The sequence below is a fragment of the Folsomia candida genome, unplaced genomic scaffold (genome assembly GCF_002217175.1).
Source record: "Folsomia candida strain VU population unplaced genomic scaffold, ASM221717v1 Fcan01_Sc005, whole genome shotgun sequence".
Classification (NCBI taxonomy): Eukaryota; Metazoa; Arthropoda; class Collembola; order Entomobryomorpha; family Isotomidae; genus Folsomia; species Folsomia candida.
The window spans coordinates 5,529,607-5,544,922 of NW_019091197.1; the positions used below are offsets into that span (position 1 = coordinate 5,529,607).

At 37.2% G+C, this 15,316-nt stretch overlaps 5 protein-coding genes across 6 annotated transcripts; 4 read left to right on the plus strand and 1 right to left on the minus strand.

Moving 5' to 3' along the window:
• Window positions 1–893: 893 nt before the first annotated feature.
• Window positions 894–2,270, minus strand: LOC110850577. Of its 2 annotated transcripts, none has more exons than XM_022098012.2 (4): window positions 1,911–2,270; window positions 1,597–1,825; window positions 1,432–1,532; window positions 894–1,363 (listed from the first exon to the last, which is right to left on the minus strand). In XM_022098012.2, exons 1-3 carry the CDS (start codon window positions 2,010–2,012, stop codon window positions 1,438–1,440), a joined length of 426 nt encoding a protein of 141 aa, XP_021953704.1. In that variant the 5' UTR covers window positions 2,013–2,270; the 3' UTR covers window positions 894–1,363; window positions 1,432–1,437. The 2 variants fall into 2 exon arrangements, with proteins under 2 accessions (XP_021953704.1, XP_021953703.1); XM_022098011.2 differs by having other exon boundaries at window positions 1,450–1,532; window positions 1,911–2,267.
• Window positions 2,271–2,860: 590 nt separating this feature from the next.
• LOC110850576 lies at window positions 2,861–6,844 on the plus strand. The gene is made up of 2 exons (XM_022098009.2): window positions 2,861–3,804; window positions 3,908–6,844. Exons 1-2 carry the CDS (start codon window positions 2,894–2,896, stop codon window positions 4,698–4,700), a joined length of 1,704 nt encoding a protein of 567 aa, XP_021953701.1. The 5' UTR covers window positions 2,861–2,893; the 3' UTR covers window positions 4,701–6,844.
• A 567-nt stretch (window positions 6,845–7,411) lies between these two features.
• LOC110850174 lies at window positions 7,412–9,732 on the plus strand. Its single transcript, XM_022097650.2, has 2 exons — window positions 7,412–7,548; window positions 7,678–9,732. Exon 2 carries the CDS (start codon window positions 7,714–7,716, stop codon window positions 9,418–9,420), a length of 1,707 nt encoding a protein of 568 aa, XP_021953342.1. The 5' UTR covers window positions 7,412–7,548; window positions 7,678–7,713; the 3' UTR covers window positions 9,421–9,732.
• Window positions 9,733–10,417: 685 nt separating this feature from the next.
• Window positions 10,418–12,929, plus strand: LOC110849784. Its single transcript, XM_022097232.2, has 2 exons — window positions 10,418–10,789; window positions 10,862–12,929. The coding sequence occupies exon 2, from the start codon at window positions 10,879–10,881 to the stop codon at window positions 12,550–12,552; it is 1,674 nt and encodes a 557-aa protein (XP_021952924.1). The 5' UTR covers window positions 10,418–10,789; window positions 10,862–10,878; the 3' UTR covers window positions 12,553–12,929.
• Window positions 12,930–13,928: 999 nt separating this feature from the next.
• On the plus strand, window positions 13,929–15,158 carry LOC110849785. The gene is made up of 3 exons (XM_022097233.2): window positions 13,929–14,214; window positions 14,282–14,427; window positions 14,499–15,158. Exons 1-3 carry the CDS (start codon window positions 14,086–14,088, stop codon window positions 14,890–14,892), a joined length of 669 nt encoding a protein of 222 aa, XP_021952925.1. The 5' UTR covers window positions 13,929–14,085; the 3' UTR covers window positions 14,893–15,158.
• The last annotated feature ends 158 nt before the right edge of the window (window positions 15,159–15,316 follow it).

Consider the following 15,316-nt stretch of genomic DNA (forward strand, 5'->3'; position numbering starts at 1 on the left):
AATGTTTCAGTTCATGGACAATCGTATCAAATGTGTATGTACATAATCCAGTTATTATACTATAAAGTACCTGTTTGCTTTAATTTCATAACCGGTTCCATGTTTTATAAAAACACGCAAAAATATCCACATACTTACATATATATGTATGTCTTTTATCTCGTCTATAATATTCAATTCAAGGAAATTAAATGTACGATTAAAGTAAGAAAACAGTCTGAACTTGTTCATCTGTTTTAGAGGAGGTCATAATATATTGAATTCGGATTAAAGTAAAGACATTTTCTTTTTGTAGGTATTTAAAAGTACTACATACGTATTTGTTAATTAAAATCGGTGAAATCTTGTTAATATTCCAGCATGCTATTGAAATGGGAACATTTCTAATCCCCCAAGTGCTTTCGTTATTGGGTTTGACGTTACTGCTCATCTCGTGCTCTAATGGATATCCTGTGAAAAAAGACCGCATATCTCAATTTGGACAAGTGCCCGACAAATTGAATGGAACGGACTGGCCAAGTTTAACATTTTCCGAATATAATAAGTCCATCAGCAATGGTCCGGTATCTTTTGATGGAGGGATTCGAGGGATGAATGCACGGGATAATAATAATAATATATTTACACCATCGCCGATAACAGCAGACACCGATAAGGGCATAAGTTTTAACAAGGAACCAAACACGCAGCAAATGATGGACATAATGCATGGTGACATTGGTGACAGGGATTCTGAAGAGGAGGAAATCAAACAAAGTGCCACTACTCGTAACCCCTTACTTCGCACCATAGTTGCAAATATAGCTCCGAATCAGTGTGAATCAGGGATGACGTTTTCAACAAGGAGGGGACGCTGTATCACTGTTGCAAGAAAGCTGGGAAATGCAATTGGATAAGTTAGTCAGGATTTTTATTAAAAACGGTTACTTAATTTGCAATTTAACAAGACATGTATTTTAATTAAACAATCGGTAACTTTATGAGAAATGACCTGACTCTTGAATAAGTAAGTAATTTACTAAGCGTACTGAAATGTGCACTGATATTTTACTAATTAATATTGCAGGATTTCTGACCAATTTTGCATATTTGCATGTAGAATCCAAAATAGTAAATATATAAAATTCATAGAACTGCTTATTTAAGTGCATGTAAATTTTATGTCATATTTAGTTTAAAATGTTATTCGAGACAGTTACTTATACTTAAGTAGTAAACAAATAATAGCTAGTAATTATTTATAAAATTCATTCTTTGATAATACTAATTTTCCACAAGATTACTATTAGTATTGCATTGATATTATAAATACTCCGATTTTCTTACTTACATCCAGTCACTTTTGTTGCCTCTATTCGTCTACCTGAATAATAAAGTAATAACAATAATAAATTAAATTGAAAGGAGATAATTAAAGGATAATTTATTAACCATCAATCAATCACTCACTGCCTTCACTTGTTCTTCTTTTGACTTTGCATCCTTATTGTACTCTCGTTGCAGACGATTTATCGCCCCCAAGCGCCCAGAACCTCAAAATCGAAATTTTGCAAATATACTTCAAGTTCAACAATTAACGACCAAAAATTAGCTCACCACTGCCAGGTCGCGATCCTCCCAAAACTTGTCCTGCAGCTTGACTATGAGTTGGCCGAGCCATAGGATTATCATCACCAACGACTGGACGAGGATTTTGGATTCCAAGCTCTCCACGACGCCCTTGTTCGTCCACGGTACCGAGTCGATGCCCATCACCACTCATTGCCATTTGTTTGGTCATTTCTTCAAGTTGAGCCAATCGCTCTTTCCTTTTTCGCTCATCAATCTATGCACAAGAAACGAACGTCAGATTCACGGAAAAATGTCAGTGAATTATGATTTATATGTAAAAAAAAAACTTTTTGTCTCACCACTTTCTGTTTCTTCGCCTTCTCCTCTGCATCACGATCATACTGATTTTGGAGACGTCTCAAAGCTGCGAGTCGTCCTTGCTCCGTATTATTAGGGTTCATGATTTCGTAATGCAGTAGAATTTACGAAAATGTTAAAAATATGAAAGTGCATTAATTATTACACAAAAATTTCACTAATTTGGAGATGCATAAATACCTCACATACTTAATATAATACCGTGTAAATATATTACAAAATAATGAACTTCTTTGTGTTGCGTTGTAACCAATGGTAAATGTAAAACAATAGATATATGGCAGCTGACAGGGAATATTAGCCCAGCTAACTTAGCAAAGATTGCTGGATTTTAACTGCTGTCCTAAACTGCAAATTGCCAGTGGAAATGCAAGATTCGCATATGTACATATGTACATTCGCGTATGTATACGCATTCGCATACGTACATATGTGTATGTTGCACACAAAGAATCTCGCCAATTCTCTACACTTTTCATCATCATCTCTGCAGTGATGTCTGTGAATGCATAAACACAATTTGCATGCTGGAGATTTGGCTTTATTCGCCCATAGTTTTACAGCGTATGTATGTATGTGACAACAATGGAGGGATGTGTTTTGCATACGTAGATATTTGTAACGAAAGGAATATTTAACAGTTAGCTAATTTTCTGGACTTAATGTTCTTACAGTAACATTTGATACTCTTCAAAAATTACTAGATTAAATTATGAAAAAGTTACTTAGGATTCGATTAATAGATATTAATATGTAATGTAACATCATATTATGCATTTTATAAAATATTGATGCCCCACTACATACATTACCCATGCAAATTAAAATGACAGATAACTCCTCTCTGTTATCTAACGCAAATTATTGAACATCCACCGAAACTGATGAAAGCATGCATGCATACGTACTTACCTTAGTAGTACCACAGTACACAACCCGATAACACGGACCAACTAGCTAGAAAATGTATCCAACATATAAACTCATAATAGTTTTCCAATTTTTTCCAATTTTTCAAAACTGTTTCGGAAAGTCCTTACTGCAACAAAGCCTCCCAATAATATGGGTCGAATCTGTGACCACCCTAAAATCTGGCGATATTGTGGAAACATTAATTTTCGAGTTTTCCAGCCCTTGTCTACAAATCGAGTATTCTTCCAAAAATGTGTCCTGGTGTGACTCCGAGCTCGACAAGAACGTGCTCCTCCCATTGTTAGACTTGTGTCACACAACTATCGGCCAAAAAGTGGACGTTACGGCGGATCATGAAGTCGTAATTGGTGGCGTATTCTCCTCAACATTTGGCATTTCGTCAGAGAGGAAAAGCCACTCCCAGTATGCCAAACTGTTGACCACGTTTCATAAATTATCAGCTCAAATCGAACAAATCTCAAAGGCAGTGGCTGCCTTAAAAAGAGGACAATCAATTTCAAACTCCTCCTCCAACAACGATTCTTCCCTGGCAGACACGTATCTCGAACAATTGAACGATCTAAGTTTAAAAGTACATCAAGAAATCCAATCCAGCAACTCCGGCGGTAACCACACCCACTCCAAAAATACTACAATTAAAACTACCGATACAGGGCTAGAAGTGTACTTCGCTCTGGCAAAAATTAACGTCAACACGGTTCGTCAACAATGGTCAAAGGGAATTTTGAGTCTCAAATTGTTTCAAATTTTCACCGTTGACCTGGACCCTGGATTAGAGCGACTTTACAACACTGAAGGTGTAACGCCACTTCAGTGTCATGTCAACGTGCGTGATAAGGTCGCCTTCTTCCAGGTCAAGAGGGCGAGAACGGACCTTCAAATTAAAATATTTGAGGCCAATCCCTTTATTTTTTATAAGCTCGATGCCGGAAAGAAGGAAGGGTAAGATTTTTTTTTAAATATTTAATTACGCATTAAGACAATTTCTAAAATTTCTCAAAATAGTAAGAATTTTGAAATAATTTTGATATCTCTATAATTAAAGGTATCTCCTTGAGTACAGAGGGCCACGAGAAGTTGCATACGATGAAGGTGCGGATTGCATCGTTCCATACTCGGCCAACCAAGGGAGCGTCCTCTTCTACCCCACGGCGGACGACTGTCTTGTCCATAATGACAAATCAGTCCTCAAATACTGGACAAAATCTTGTAATTTGCTCTACTATTTGGATGAGCACGTCATCCAGGTTAAACAAGTCGGAGATAATTACGCAATCTATTGCTTCGGCTTTAACATATTCGTGTATAAGAACGTGTACGAATGTCCCCAGTACGTTTTTAGCGTTCATGTCAACGAAGGTTTTAAGATTAATTCGAGCATTACGATTGATCGGGTCGTGCAGAGATTGGATTTTCAGGCTGGATCAGCCCTACTTTCGGACAAGGTTAATTTTCATTTAATCCCAAAATTGGCCGAGTTGAGGATGGACGATTTCCCAATTGGTGTGGGATGTGGGGTTAATTTGGTCTTGATTTTGAGCATTGTGGGAGGATTGTTCGGTATCTTGTTTATCGGGATGGGTGCCATTGTGTGGTATTTATATGTTAAGACTAAGGATCCGAATAATACTGGGGTGGGCGTGACAATTATTCGAAATTTGACCATTGATAGTAGAACACCACGAAAGAAGCGGTTAAATCAGAGCGAAAGGAGTGCCGAGTTTGAAGAATCAATTAAGAAAAGACAATCGCTCAAGAATATCCCTCATAACTTGGTGCATGAAATGGTCGAATTGTTTGATTCCGGAGATTCTAGCCGAATTGATGATATTGATTAAGCAAAATATACATACATATGCGTAAAATAAGTTACTTTTGTTTAATTGTTTTTAATACTTTATTAAATTTTACATAGATAGAGTGAATATCAAATTATTTCCGTTGTGTCAATTGACTCATCATTTGTGTACATAGTTATGCATCTTCCCTTTTATCTAGTATTTTATCTCTCACACGTACATATTCATATATGTATGTACATACATACGTACATATTATGTACAGAATGTATGCACATGCATACCTCCAGTTTGTGATGAGTCTCAGTCTTTACATAAAGTTCAACTCTTTCACTTTGACAAGTCTACTTGCATAATCCACTAAAATCATTTTACAGATTGAGATCATATTACGTGTATACCTGCAGAAGAGTCATTTGATCCCTCATGATGTCAAACTTACAAGTATTGTTCACAATTTTGATATTTATCACTCTCACCACACCCCAGGTCAGCTCCATTCTTCCAAAAGTCCACCCCATTGTTTGGGGTGCGAGCAGTGACACCTTAAAATCAGGCAACTCAAGGGCCATTCTCAAGATAAAGTTTGAAACTCCTTGCGTCAAATTCTACACGGCAAAAATAGTTCCCGACACTCTTCCCCACTTTACCGAATGGTGTGACAATGAAGCTCTCGAAAGCGTTATCCGGCCTTTGGAAGAAATGTGTCGCCCTTCTTTCGCCGGCGGCCCCTCTCCAGTTCCCGGAAGAAGAAAGAAACGCGGAATCTTGGCCGGAATTGTGACCGCCCTTCCCACCGTGGTCAGCGCCGTGTCGACCATCGTCGGTCTATTCTCAAAGCCCAAACCTCCACAAAATGATGCCGCAATTAATGAAATTATTTCCAAGATTAATGAAATTTCGAAAAACATTGCCCACTTAGAAGGTCGCATAGCTGCCGGAGAGAAACGCCAAGCCGAGTTGGAGGCGGTAGTAAAAGAATTGGCCGCCTTCTTGGAAAAATTGGATGCACGCATGCGCGTCGTTGAGATCGGGCTGGAAGAAATCAATTCCTGGCGGACAGAACTAACAGCAAGTCTTGGCTCTACGATTACATTAACGTCTAAATTAGGTGCATATTTTACACAAGCTAAGTCGGACTTGAGCGAGGTCGCGCGAGACTGGCGAGAGGGACATCTTAACCTCAAATTATTCGACGTATTCATGATGGGCACAAATTTCTCACTAATCGACATCTACAAAGGGAGTAAACCTGAAAAATGTCACCTGAATATCTTAGACGGCGTCGCCACATTCTCCTTTCATAAAAACAACACAGATTTTGGGGTCCAGGTCCTGCAAGCGTATCCCTTCTCGATGTATGAAATGGTGCCGGGCACCGACCTTGGGTGGCAATTAGAGTATGTGGGACCACGCCGAGCAGCCTTTGATAAAATAGCGGACTGCATCGTCCCCTTTTCCGGAGGCCAGGTGGACGTCCTCCGATTTCCTGGGGAGCAAGACTGTCTTCCAATGAATGACATGTCAGTGTACAAATATTGGCAAAAGTCATGTCGTCTAATGTACTACTTGGACGAGACGGTGATTCAAGTCAAAGCAGTGGAGCAGCTCTACTACATTTATTGCTACGGGTTTGAAGTCAGGATTTACAAGTCCAAGTATAAATGTCCAAATTACGTATTTTCCATTAATAGTAATGAGAAAATTGAAATTCTCAACGGGGCCAGTGTAGCTAAAACATTGACTCCAGGAAACTTTGAAGCAGCGCAAGATTTACACTCTACGAAAGCCGTGTATCATTTAATTCCCAAAATTATGGCGTTGGATTTCGATACTTTTCCTGCTTCGAATGAATGTCCTAAAAGTATGCAGAGCAACAAGGAACCTCGCACGGGAGAAATTCTTGGGAAAATTGAGGATGAAAATAAGGTCGACGTTGCTACAAATCAATCGCTTCTTTTGGGAGGATTTGCTATTATTGGGGTCGTCCTGGTGTTGATGGGAATTGGTGGAATGTTCTACATCCGCCATAAAACACGTCAATCGAAACAGCAACAAGAACAACATCATCCACGCCATTACGGTGAACAGGGAATGGCTTTAATGATACAGAATTGATGAGTTATGCATAGATGCTTACCTTGACCTTAAATAAATCATTTTTTATGTCACAATATAAATTATATACGTATCTCCATTGGAAAATCATTAAAATTCATGTATAACATCATATTTTTTTTGCATATTTGATAAATAATTTGGCATAAATTTTAGCATTGAAAGTAGATGTACAGCTCAGTAAATTAGGTGAATCAGATACTTAATCAAATATGTAGGTATCAAATAAATACAAAAGTAGATTACTTAATTACCAGGAATAATCTGCAAAACAAAAACCGATTTTCAGGATGTCTGTGTCCATACATATTTTCCCATGGAGTTCATCATCATTTCGTCCATTGTTGTCTCATGCACATATCTCTTGTAAGTTATGCACATTAAAAACACCGAATCGTTACTCTGTAAATAAGCTGTATAATTATAAATATTTATCCTTGTAGTCTCTTTGACTCGTTGAGTTTACTCAATGGACAAATCCCTGGTCAAATCCTGTGTGCACAAAGGTGATTGAAACCGTTATGAATCATTTCCCTTTCAGTTGTTGTATAACTTATTTATTTGTTTAACGTGTGTTGTAGATAAGAGGTAAAGCATCCGGCTGAATTGACAGGTTTACAGATTTTCATGTATCATACGAACTGCAAAAATGAGAATCCATAATAAACCAGCAAACCAAGCCAAGCTTTGACACTCGTATTATTTAATCGTAGAATCTTGGGACGATTTGGTTCAGTATTCTTGTTCCATAATATAGTCGACAGAAAAGGTACAATTTTTTCAACAATTATTAAATACTTAATTCTAAAAACGTAGTAAAAGTAAAATTACTTGTCGCATTTAAGTATCTTATTTCACAATTTCTTGCTAATTGCTCTTTATTTGTGCATTATTGCAGAGTCCTGTACGTACACAAGTAAAAATATATCTCAGAATGTCCCCAAAAATGAATTTCATACAAATCCTCCCATTTCTATCAACATTTTTTGGACTATTTTCTTCCTCATTCTCCAACCTTTTGCAAGTTCCTCCAATCATCTGGTATGAGAGTGGGGTCAAGCTGATAACCAATTTTACCCATGAAACAGTATCAATACAGGTTCCATCGCCTTGCGACAAACTTAAGTATGGGTTACCATCAAGATACAACAGATGTTCAGAAGAGTTTGAAAAACATGTTTTAAAGCCACTGGAAGATTTGTGCAGTCCAAACTTTGCAAATTTGCACCACGTGTCCAAGCGATCTCCACAGTATCCACAACAGCAGCAATATTATCCAAATAATAATTCTCCTATTCAACAAAACCAACAAAATTTTCAAATTCCAAATCCAAATTCAAATCCTAACCAAGACTATCCCCCTCCAACCCAGCCAAATCCGCAGATCAACCAGAACCAATACCGCATAAACCAATTAGACAACGAGATGCAAGGAATAAAAAACAATCTCAGAGCAACTTCCGACCTGGCCCAAAATACAAAAGGCAGAGTCGATCAACTCGAAACAAATTTTCAAATTATTGCCAGGAAAAATCAGAACCTTTCTCTCGAATTTGAAGAACTTCAACGAAACTATCAGGACGTCCGGGACACCAGTCAAGCAAATTACTTTGAACGGATGACCAACGAAATCGAGTCGTACAAAGCAGGGGACCGGATATTCTCCTTGTTCGGACAAAAAATTAATTTCACCAAAGCTCAGGTAGCCGCGTGTCACTTTAACAGGAGGGAGGCCACACTTATCTTTGACGTTAGCCGAACCATTGTTGCAGATGATATTAAAATATTGCGGGCAAGTGCCTTCACCTTTTATCATAAATTTTCAGGGAAGGATGAGAAATTAGGGGTAAAACTAGAGTATGTCGGTCCTAAATATGTCGCTTATAATACAACTTCTAACTGTGTGACGCCACACGGGCATAATCCATCCACCGACTTGGTCCTTCTCCCCGAATTGGGTGAAGCTTGCGCAACACATGACTTTAACCATCCCGATACACTGGCCAAATATTGGAGAAAGTCGTGTGAACCAATGTATTATTTGGATCAGGGGACAATTCAAGTAAAGAAATTTGGCGATAATTACTACACATATTGTGCCGGGCATGAGGTCAACGCATACAAAAAATGGATTAATTGTCCCCCGCACGTATTTTCTATCCATGGGAATGAAACTGTCTCCTTGACCATTAGGGTTCGACCAAGTGGGGGTGATGAGCAGATAATTCGGTTACAAAACCCATTCTTGACCACGGCGGTTGTAAAAAATCATGCCAATTTTTCAGAAGAATTATCCACCAAAGTGACGCATATACTTATGCCACAGTTAGGATCCATTTCTTTTGATATGTTCCCACTTTCTGGGTCATGTCCGAATTCTAACGATATGGAGAAAGCAGAGAAAAGTAGGATTGAAATGGCACCCGCATCATTTGTGACGGGTGGACGAGATGATGGCTCGTCGTCCAAAGTGTCACTTTATGTTGGAGTATTGGCACTCTGTTTGACACTGGTGAATTGTGGCATCATAATATATTTTAGATTGGAGGAAAAAAAGTATAGACTTCGGGCAGGAAGAAATAATGGTTGGGGAACTGAAGAACCTTCGAGACAGCCAATGATCATGGACATTATTAAGTAGAGTTTAATTTCATATTAATACGATTTTTTGTAAATACACTGAAATTTTAATGAATTGGAGTGATTTTATATATTGAAGAAATAAATGTTACAAGTTTCACATCATAAAATTTTGCATTTAAGAAATATGTAAGAACGTTATGCACGAATTTAGCACAAATACGAAATGCTTGTGTAAAACGAAGGTAGACATGTTCAGATCATTTTATTATTGACCGGTAATCAATTGATCAGTATTTCATTCAAATTTGCTGTAAACTTAATTTTTTATGTCTGAGCATAATAAACTGATCCAGTTGAAATTGATTATATGTAAGTACGTTTATTTGTTAATGAGAGAATTATGCAGTGTGTTGCATAATTTCCATATTGACCAATAAAATATAAAATATTGCACAAAACGACTACCCAAGAGTCGCACATTTTAATCCGTAACCTTACGAAATAAAGTCAAAACCCTAAAAATTAAATAAAGAAAAACCACGAAAAATTAATTCACACATTTACATATCTACTGTTCCTACATACATATTTGCATACGTTCAAATACGTGAGCATAATTATTTGGAAAGTGTAGTTTCTTCCGGTATGTTCATTCATCCCCGAGTAATCATCATCCTTGCGTAAATATATTCCGGGGTAATAATTATTGGAACACATTCAGACACATAAATCCGACGAATAGATATACGAAATTTACATGACTGGCTAAGGATGAGCTCATGACTAACTAAGCATTATAAAACCAACAATGAGATCAAATGCTAATAATCTACGAAGAATGACCAAACAACTTTTACCGACAAAAGGGATTATACCAGCTTACATAACAACTCATACAAAAATACACATTTATATAAATGTTGCACTCCTGACTGGAGTTTATGTGCATTTATAGCTTTTTCCAACGACTCTGCATCAAACCACATCTCCACTCTCCAGGTTTGCATAATAGGATGTTATTGAGGATGCAGAAGTGAAGGTATTCGTGGAAAGGAGTTATCAACCATCAACCTGTCATGTAATCTTCCAATCAGGCATCGAGGACATTTCCTGTTGAATTACCCGTTACATCAGAATTCATGTCTTTATTTACCTTAATGAATCATTATTAGTGTCGTCCAGACTATTCTGAAGCGTGCAAATTATTTCGAGTTTGAATGAAACCATCACCGACCCCTTCAGCGAACGTTCCATGAAATATCTTGCATTTTCATTTGGAACTCGACAATTCGACTGCTTGAATTTATACGCGAATCGATAACTGAGTATAATTTGTTAGTTGAGACAAATTATTTACAGTGTGATAGAAGCAAGATAATTGCAAAAGTAGATCTAATTTCTACAAATTCACTCTACATCTGGTGAAGGTATGCTTAAAAATCCTCTAAATTTCTCAATACTTACTCTATCTAATCCTGTATTGTATTAAATTTCAACAGGAATAATATTTTTAACCATGTCACCTCTCTGGAAACTTCTCCCATTCAGTTTTCTTGTCCTTTCTCTCACAATTCTCTCCTGCACAGCCTCCTTGTACGAAACCGAACCACTTTTATGGGTCGACACGCAAATCAGTTTAAAATCTGGCGTGTCAGATCTCGGCCTCAGCATCAACTTTATCAAACCATGCGACAAATTTTACGACCCCTCAATCGTCAATGGAACCCAGGAATATTTCACAACCTGGTGCAACGAAAATATGGAGAAAGTCATAATCAAACCCTTGATGGAAATGTGTCGTCCCGGTTTCGCGGCAGGCGTTCCTTCAAGGAAAAAAAGATTTATCAAGAGAGTTTTCCGCGGAGTCGTTAATGCGGGTCGATCCATCCTGGGAATATTTTTTCCTCGACGAGATCCAGCAATTGATCAGTTATCCTCCTCCGTCAACCAACTCTCCATTGACATGTTCTCCCTCAAAAAGCGCATCGAAAATGGTGAAAAGAGGCAGGACGAATTTGACAAGAAATTAAAGCAGTTTGAAGAAGAGATGGCAAAGCTGGATAACCGCCTGTTCAAAACTGAAGTAGACATTGCCACCCTTCAAACCTGGAAGACCGACTTGATTCAAACATTAGGCACCACGATGACCTTGGTGACAAAATTGGGAGCGTACTTTAAACTATCGGAATCCCACATGAATGAAATTGTACGCGAATGGAAGGACAATCGACTCAGCTTGAAATTATTTGATATCTTCATGCTAGGAAATAATCACACCTTGACGAATATGCATAAAAATGTCAAACCCGTCGAGTGCTACATAGACCCAGAAACTGGCACGGCCAAATTCCAATTTCTCAAGAATGACACCGACTTTGGAGTCCACGTTTTAGAAGCAAACCCTTTCACTTTGTATGAAAAAATTCCCGGGAGTTATTTAGGATACAGGTTGGACTACGTGGGTCCCTCGCAGGTCGCGTATGATGAAGGGTCCGACTGCATTGTGCCGTATTCAGGCACGCCCACAGAAATTATTATGTTTCCAGGAGAAAAGTCTTGTCTCCCGATGAATGAGCTTTCTGTATACAAATATTGGAAAAAGTCTTGTTTTCCAATGTATTACATGGACGAAACGTCCATCCAGTTTAAAGCTATTGGGGAAAATTATTACATTTATTGTTACGGGTTTAGGATCAAGGTTTACAAAAGTATTATCGAGTGTCCCAATTATGTATTCAAAATTCATACGGATGAAGTCATAGAAATTTTGAATAATAAATCTGTATCGAAAGTGCTAAAACCCGAAGATTTTCAACCCGCTAAGGAATTCCATTCCAAAAAAGTAGTCATGCATTTAATGCCAAAAATATTACAGTTGAATTTTTACTTGCTTAATGTCTCTGTTAATTGTCCTTATCCCGAGGAGGTGGAAATGATTGGGAAAACGAGGGGGGACGGATTAGTAAGTGCGCAGATGGGGGTTATAGGCCTGCTGATTGTATTGGCGATTATATTGGTTGGCGTGGGTGGGGCTGTCTGGTACGTGAGGGGATTGTTGAAACGCGTTGAGATGCAGTATAGAAATCCATTGCCAGAAATGCAGCCGTTGGGTCGACCCCATAACCCACTTTTAGCAATTGAAGGAGACAGAGCAAGAGTATTTGAGATAGATAATCCCGAAAAGTACTAATTATAATTATTAACCATAAAATAATTGAATATGCACCAAGTTGTTTGTCAGCATGTATGTATGTGCATAAATAACATAATGTGAAAAGATGGATGTTTATATACATAAATAATACAATTTTGGAAAAATTATATATGTAAATAGTTGTAGTACCGTGTTATAATGAAGATTAAATTGTTTAAAGTTTCAAATTCATTTTTTTTTTACTGAAGATAAGGGTGTAGCACAGGGCATTTTAAATAATTGGTTGAATATTGAATGTGTGTGTGTATGGAAGAAAGCGATAACTATTGACTTACTTAAAATATTTATGTAATCATACTCAACTAACGAAGAATAATAGGAATAAATAATAATTTGTGGTCATATATAAATAATTCTGCATTATATTCACATAAAATGGTAACTTTTTGAATGAAATATTTCAGTCTTATAAATAATTCTTAAGGTTTCCCCATGGTTAGCTGAAATCATTAACATATACTTGACGAGTCCTTCAATCAATTCGCGTCGGCATTATTATTAAAAGTTGGAGTTTGAGGTGAATGACTCTCTCAGAGAAAAATTGCATCGATGTAACAAATCACAACTATAGAAGCAAGCACGATGATGCTGGAGGAAACTTGCACACATAAAATTGCACATCTTCGCTTTGCATGATTAATAAACATAAATAGTGGTTATACACGTACATATAAATATAAATAGTTATTTTTTTTTACATATTTATTTAATTACGCATAGACCACACATATATGCTATGTGCGTATACATATGTATGTATGTATCTAAAAATGTAGCTACATATAGATATGTACATATGAATATGTAATTACTAGTAATCCTAATATAAAATGGGACTAGACAGTTTGACCTGTAGATTTTTGACCGTGTTCATAAGTATTCATGAAACAATCATATAAAATAAGTAAGTAGCTTGCCCTATTTCCTCTAGTTGGTTCCTATATATGACTAATTATTTATTTGCTTTGAAGCAATCCAAGTTGGATTATCCAAGTCACAACATCTTGGCGTGGGCATTTCTTAATGCATGGGGTATAAATTTTGTCTTACAGATACAGATAGAGTTGACAGTAAGACAAAATTTATTCACGTATGTGGGCACCCGGCACAGGTATAAATAAATACACTCATGATTTATTTACCAACCCTGAGCCACGCATGGAATTAAATGAATGAATGAGTAAAGTAATTTATTTACTACAGCTGCCAGCGGATTAAGGTCACGCTTTTTACATGCAATAACAATATACGGAGATGTTTTGAAGATAACCTGACTGCTGCCGATAAAATTAATTAGTTGACCTGGTCCAGCCAAAACAGCATCGCCGTACTTTTTAAACTAAATATTTGCTGCTTAACAATTGCTTACATACATATTTATTACTTGTTTCATCCCGTCCCGTCTGTGCATATACACAAATCTAATTACATGTGTGTGTAGATAAATTGTACTTGTAATTGTACCTTTTGAATTTCGATATGGTTTAAATTCCAGAAAAATTGAAGACGATGATATCGCGATTAATACTACTTTCCATCATAATACTTTCCACTCTCGACTTGATTGTTGGCGTGGAGGAAAGTAATTTTTCATCGATCGACTGGTTCCACAATAAAAATATTTGTCTAAATTCTGTTGTAAGGTTGATCTCATTTAATCCTATTTTTCAAAATAGCATGTATGTACAGTTTTTTATGATTCCAGTACCACGCTAACATCACTGTCATCACGCTACGTTGGACATTAATCAGATTTCAATGGTTTTATGAAGCTGCCCGGAAATTCAGCCCGGATTTGAACTTGAGGCGGACATTTGACCTCGAGATGGACGAAGGTTTTAATACAACGGTGTATGCAGTTTTTGAATACTTTTACCTACATTCTCAATAAATACAATTCGTCATTGAACGCTTTATTGCAGCCAGATTGACATCTCTGTGTCAGAAGATCACTTGGTCCTCCAATTAGTAGCCGCTCCCAACATGACCAATTACACCCTCCCGCAAGACGAGCAGTACAACTCGACGCTGACGATTACCACTCGAAATGGCAACATGTCAAAATCCGCTCTAGGAAAGAAGAAAGAAAGCTCGGTGGGTTTTACGTGGAGCTTTCTCCACGAGGAGAGACTCATTTTGGGCGAACTTATGGAAATTTACTCTCGCGTTGTCGTACGGGACAAGAACCAAATGGGCAAAAACTTGGTACAAATTGTGCCTGCAAATGTACTCAAAAACAGCTACGGGCAAAACTTGGCTCTAGTATTTGTCACTGAGAGAATTCGGTTTAATGCGGATGAACAAATTTTTGTATAGCATGAGTCTTATTACGATTTGTTAAGATTATGTATCTACTAGTAAATTGTCATGCATATTTATTTACTTTGACATCCCACTGCCAATTGTTTATGAAAATCTGAAAGTGACAGAGATCAAGCATTTTTAAGTAAAAACACAAGTCAAATAAGAGGATATCACTACATAATTTACACTTATTGACTAAAATTTCGCACGCATAATTAATGTGCACCACATTTTGTCTAGAAATTAAAATCTCAATAAAACTTTAATAATTCCAGAAATTAGTAATCAAATAATGAATATTCTCTGCCATAAAAAACTTGTCGCAATATCCACATCTCATTTAAATGATCCTTTTTTGCGAAATGTGCCACCCCAACAAAGCGATTACAATAAAACCACAAAACCCGGAGAAAAGAGCAGCTTTCACTTTCCACTT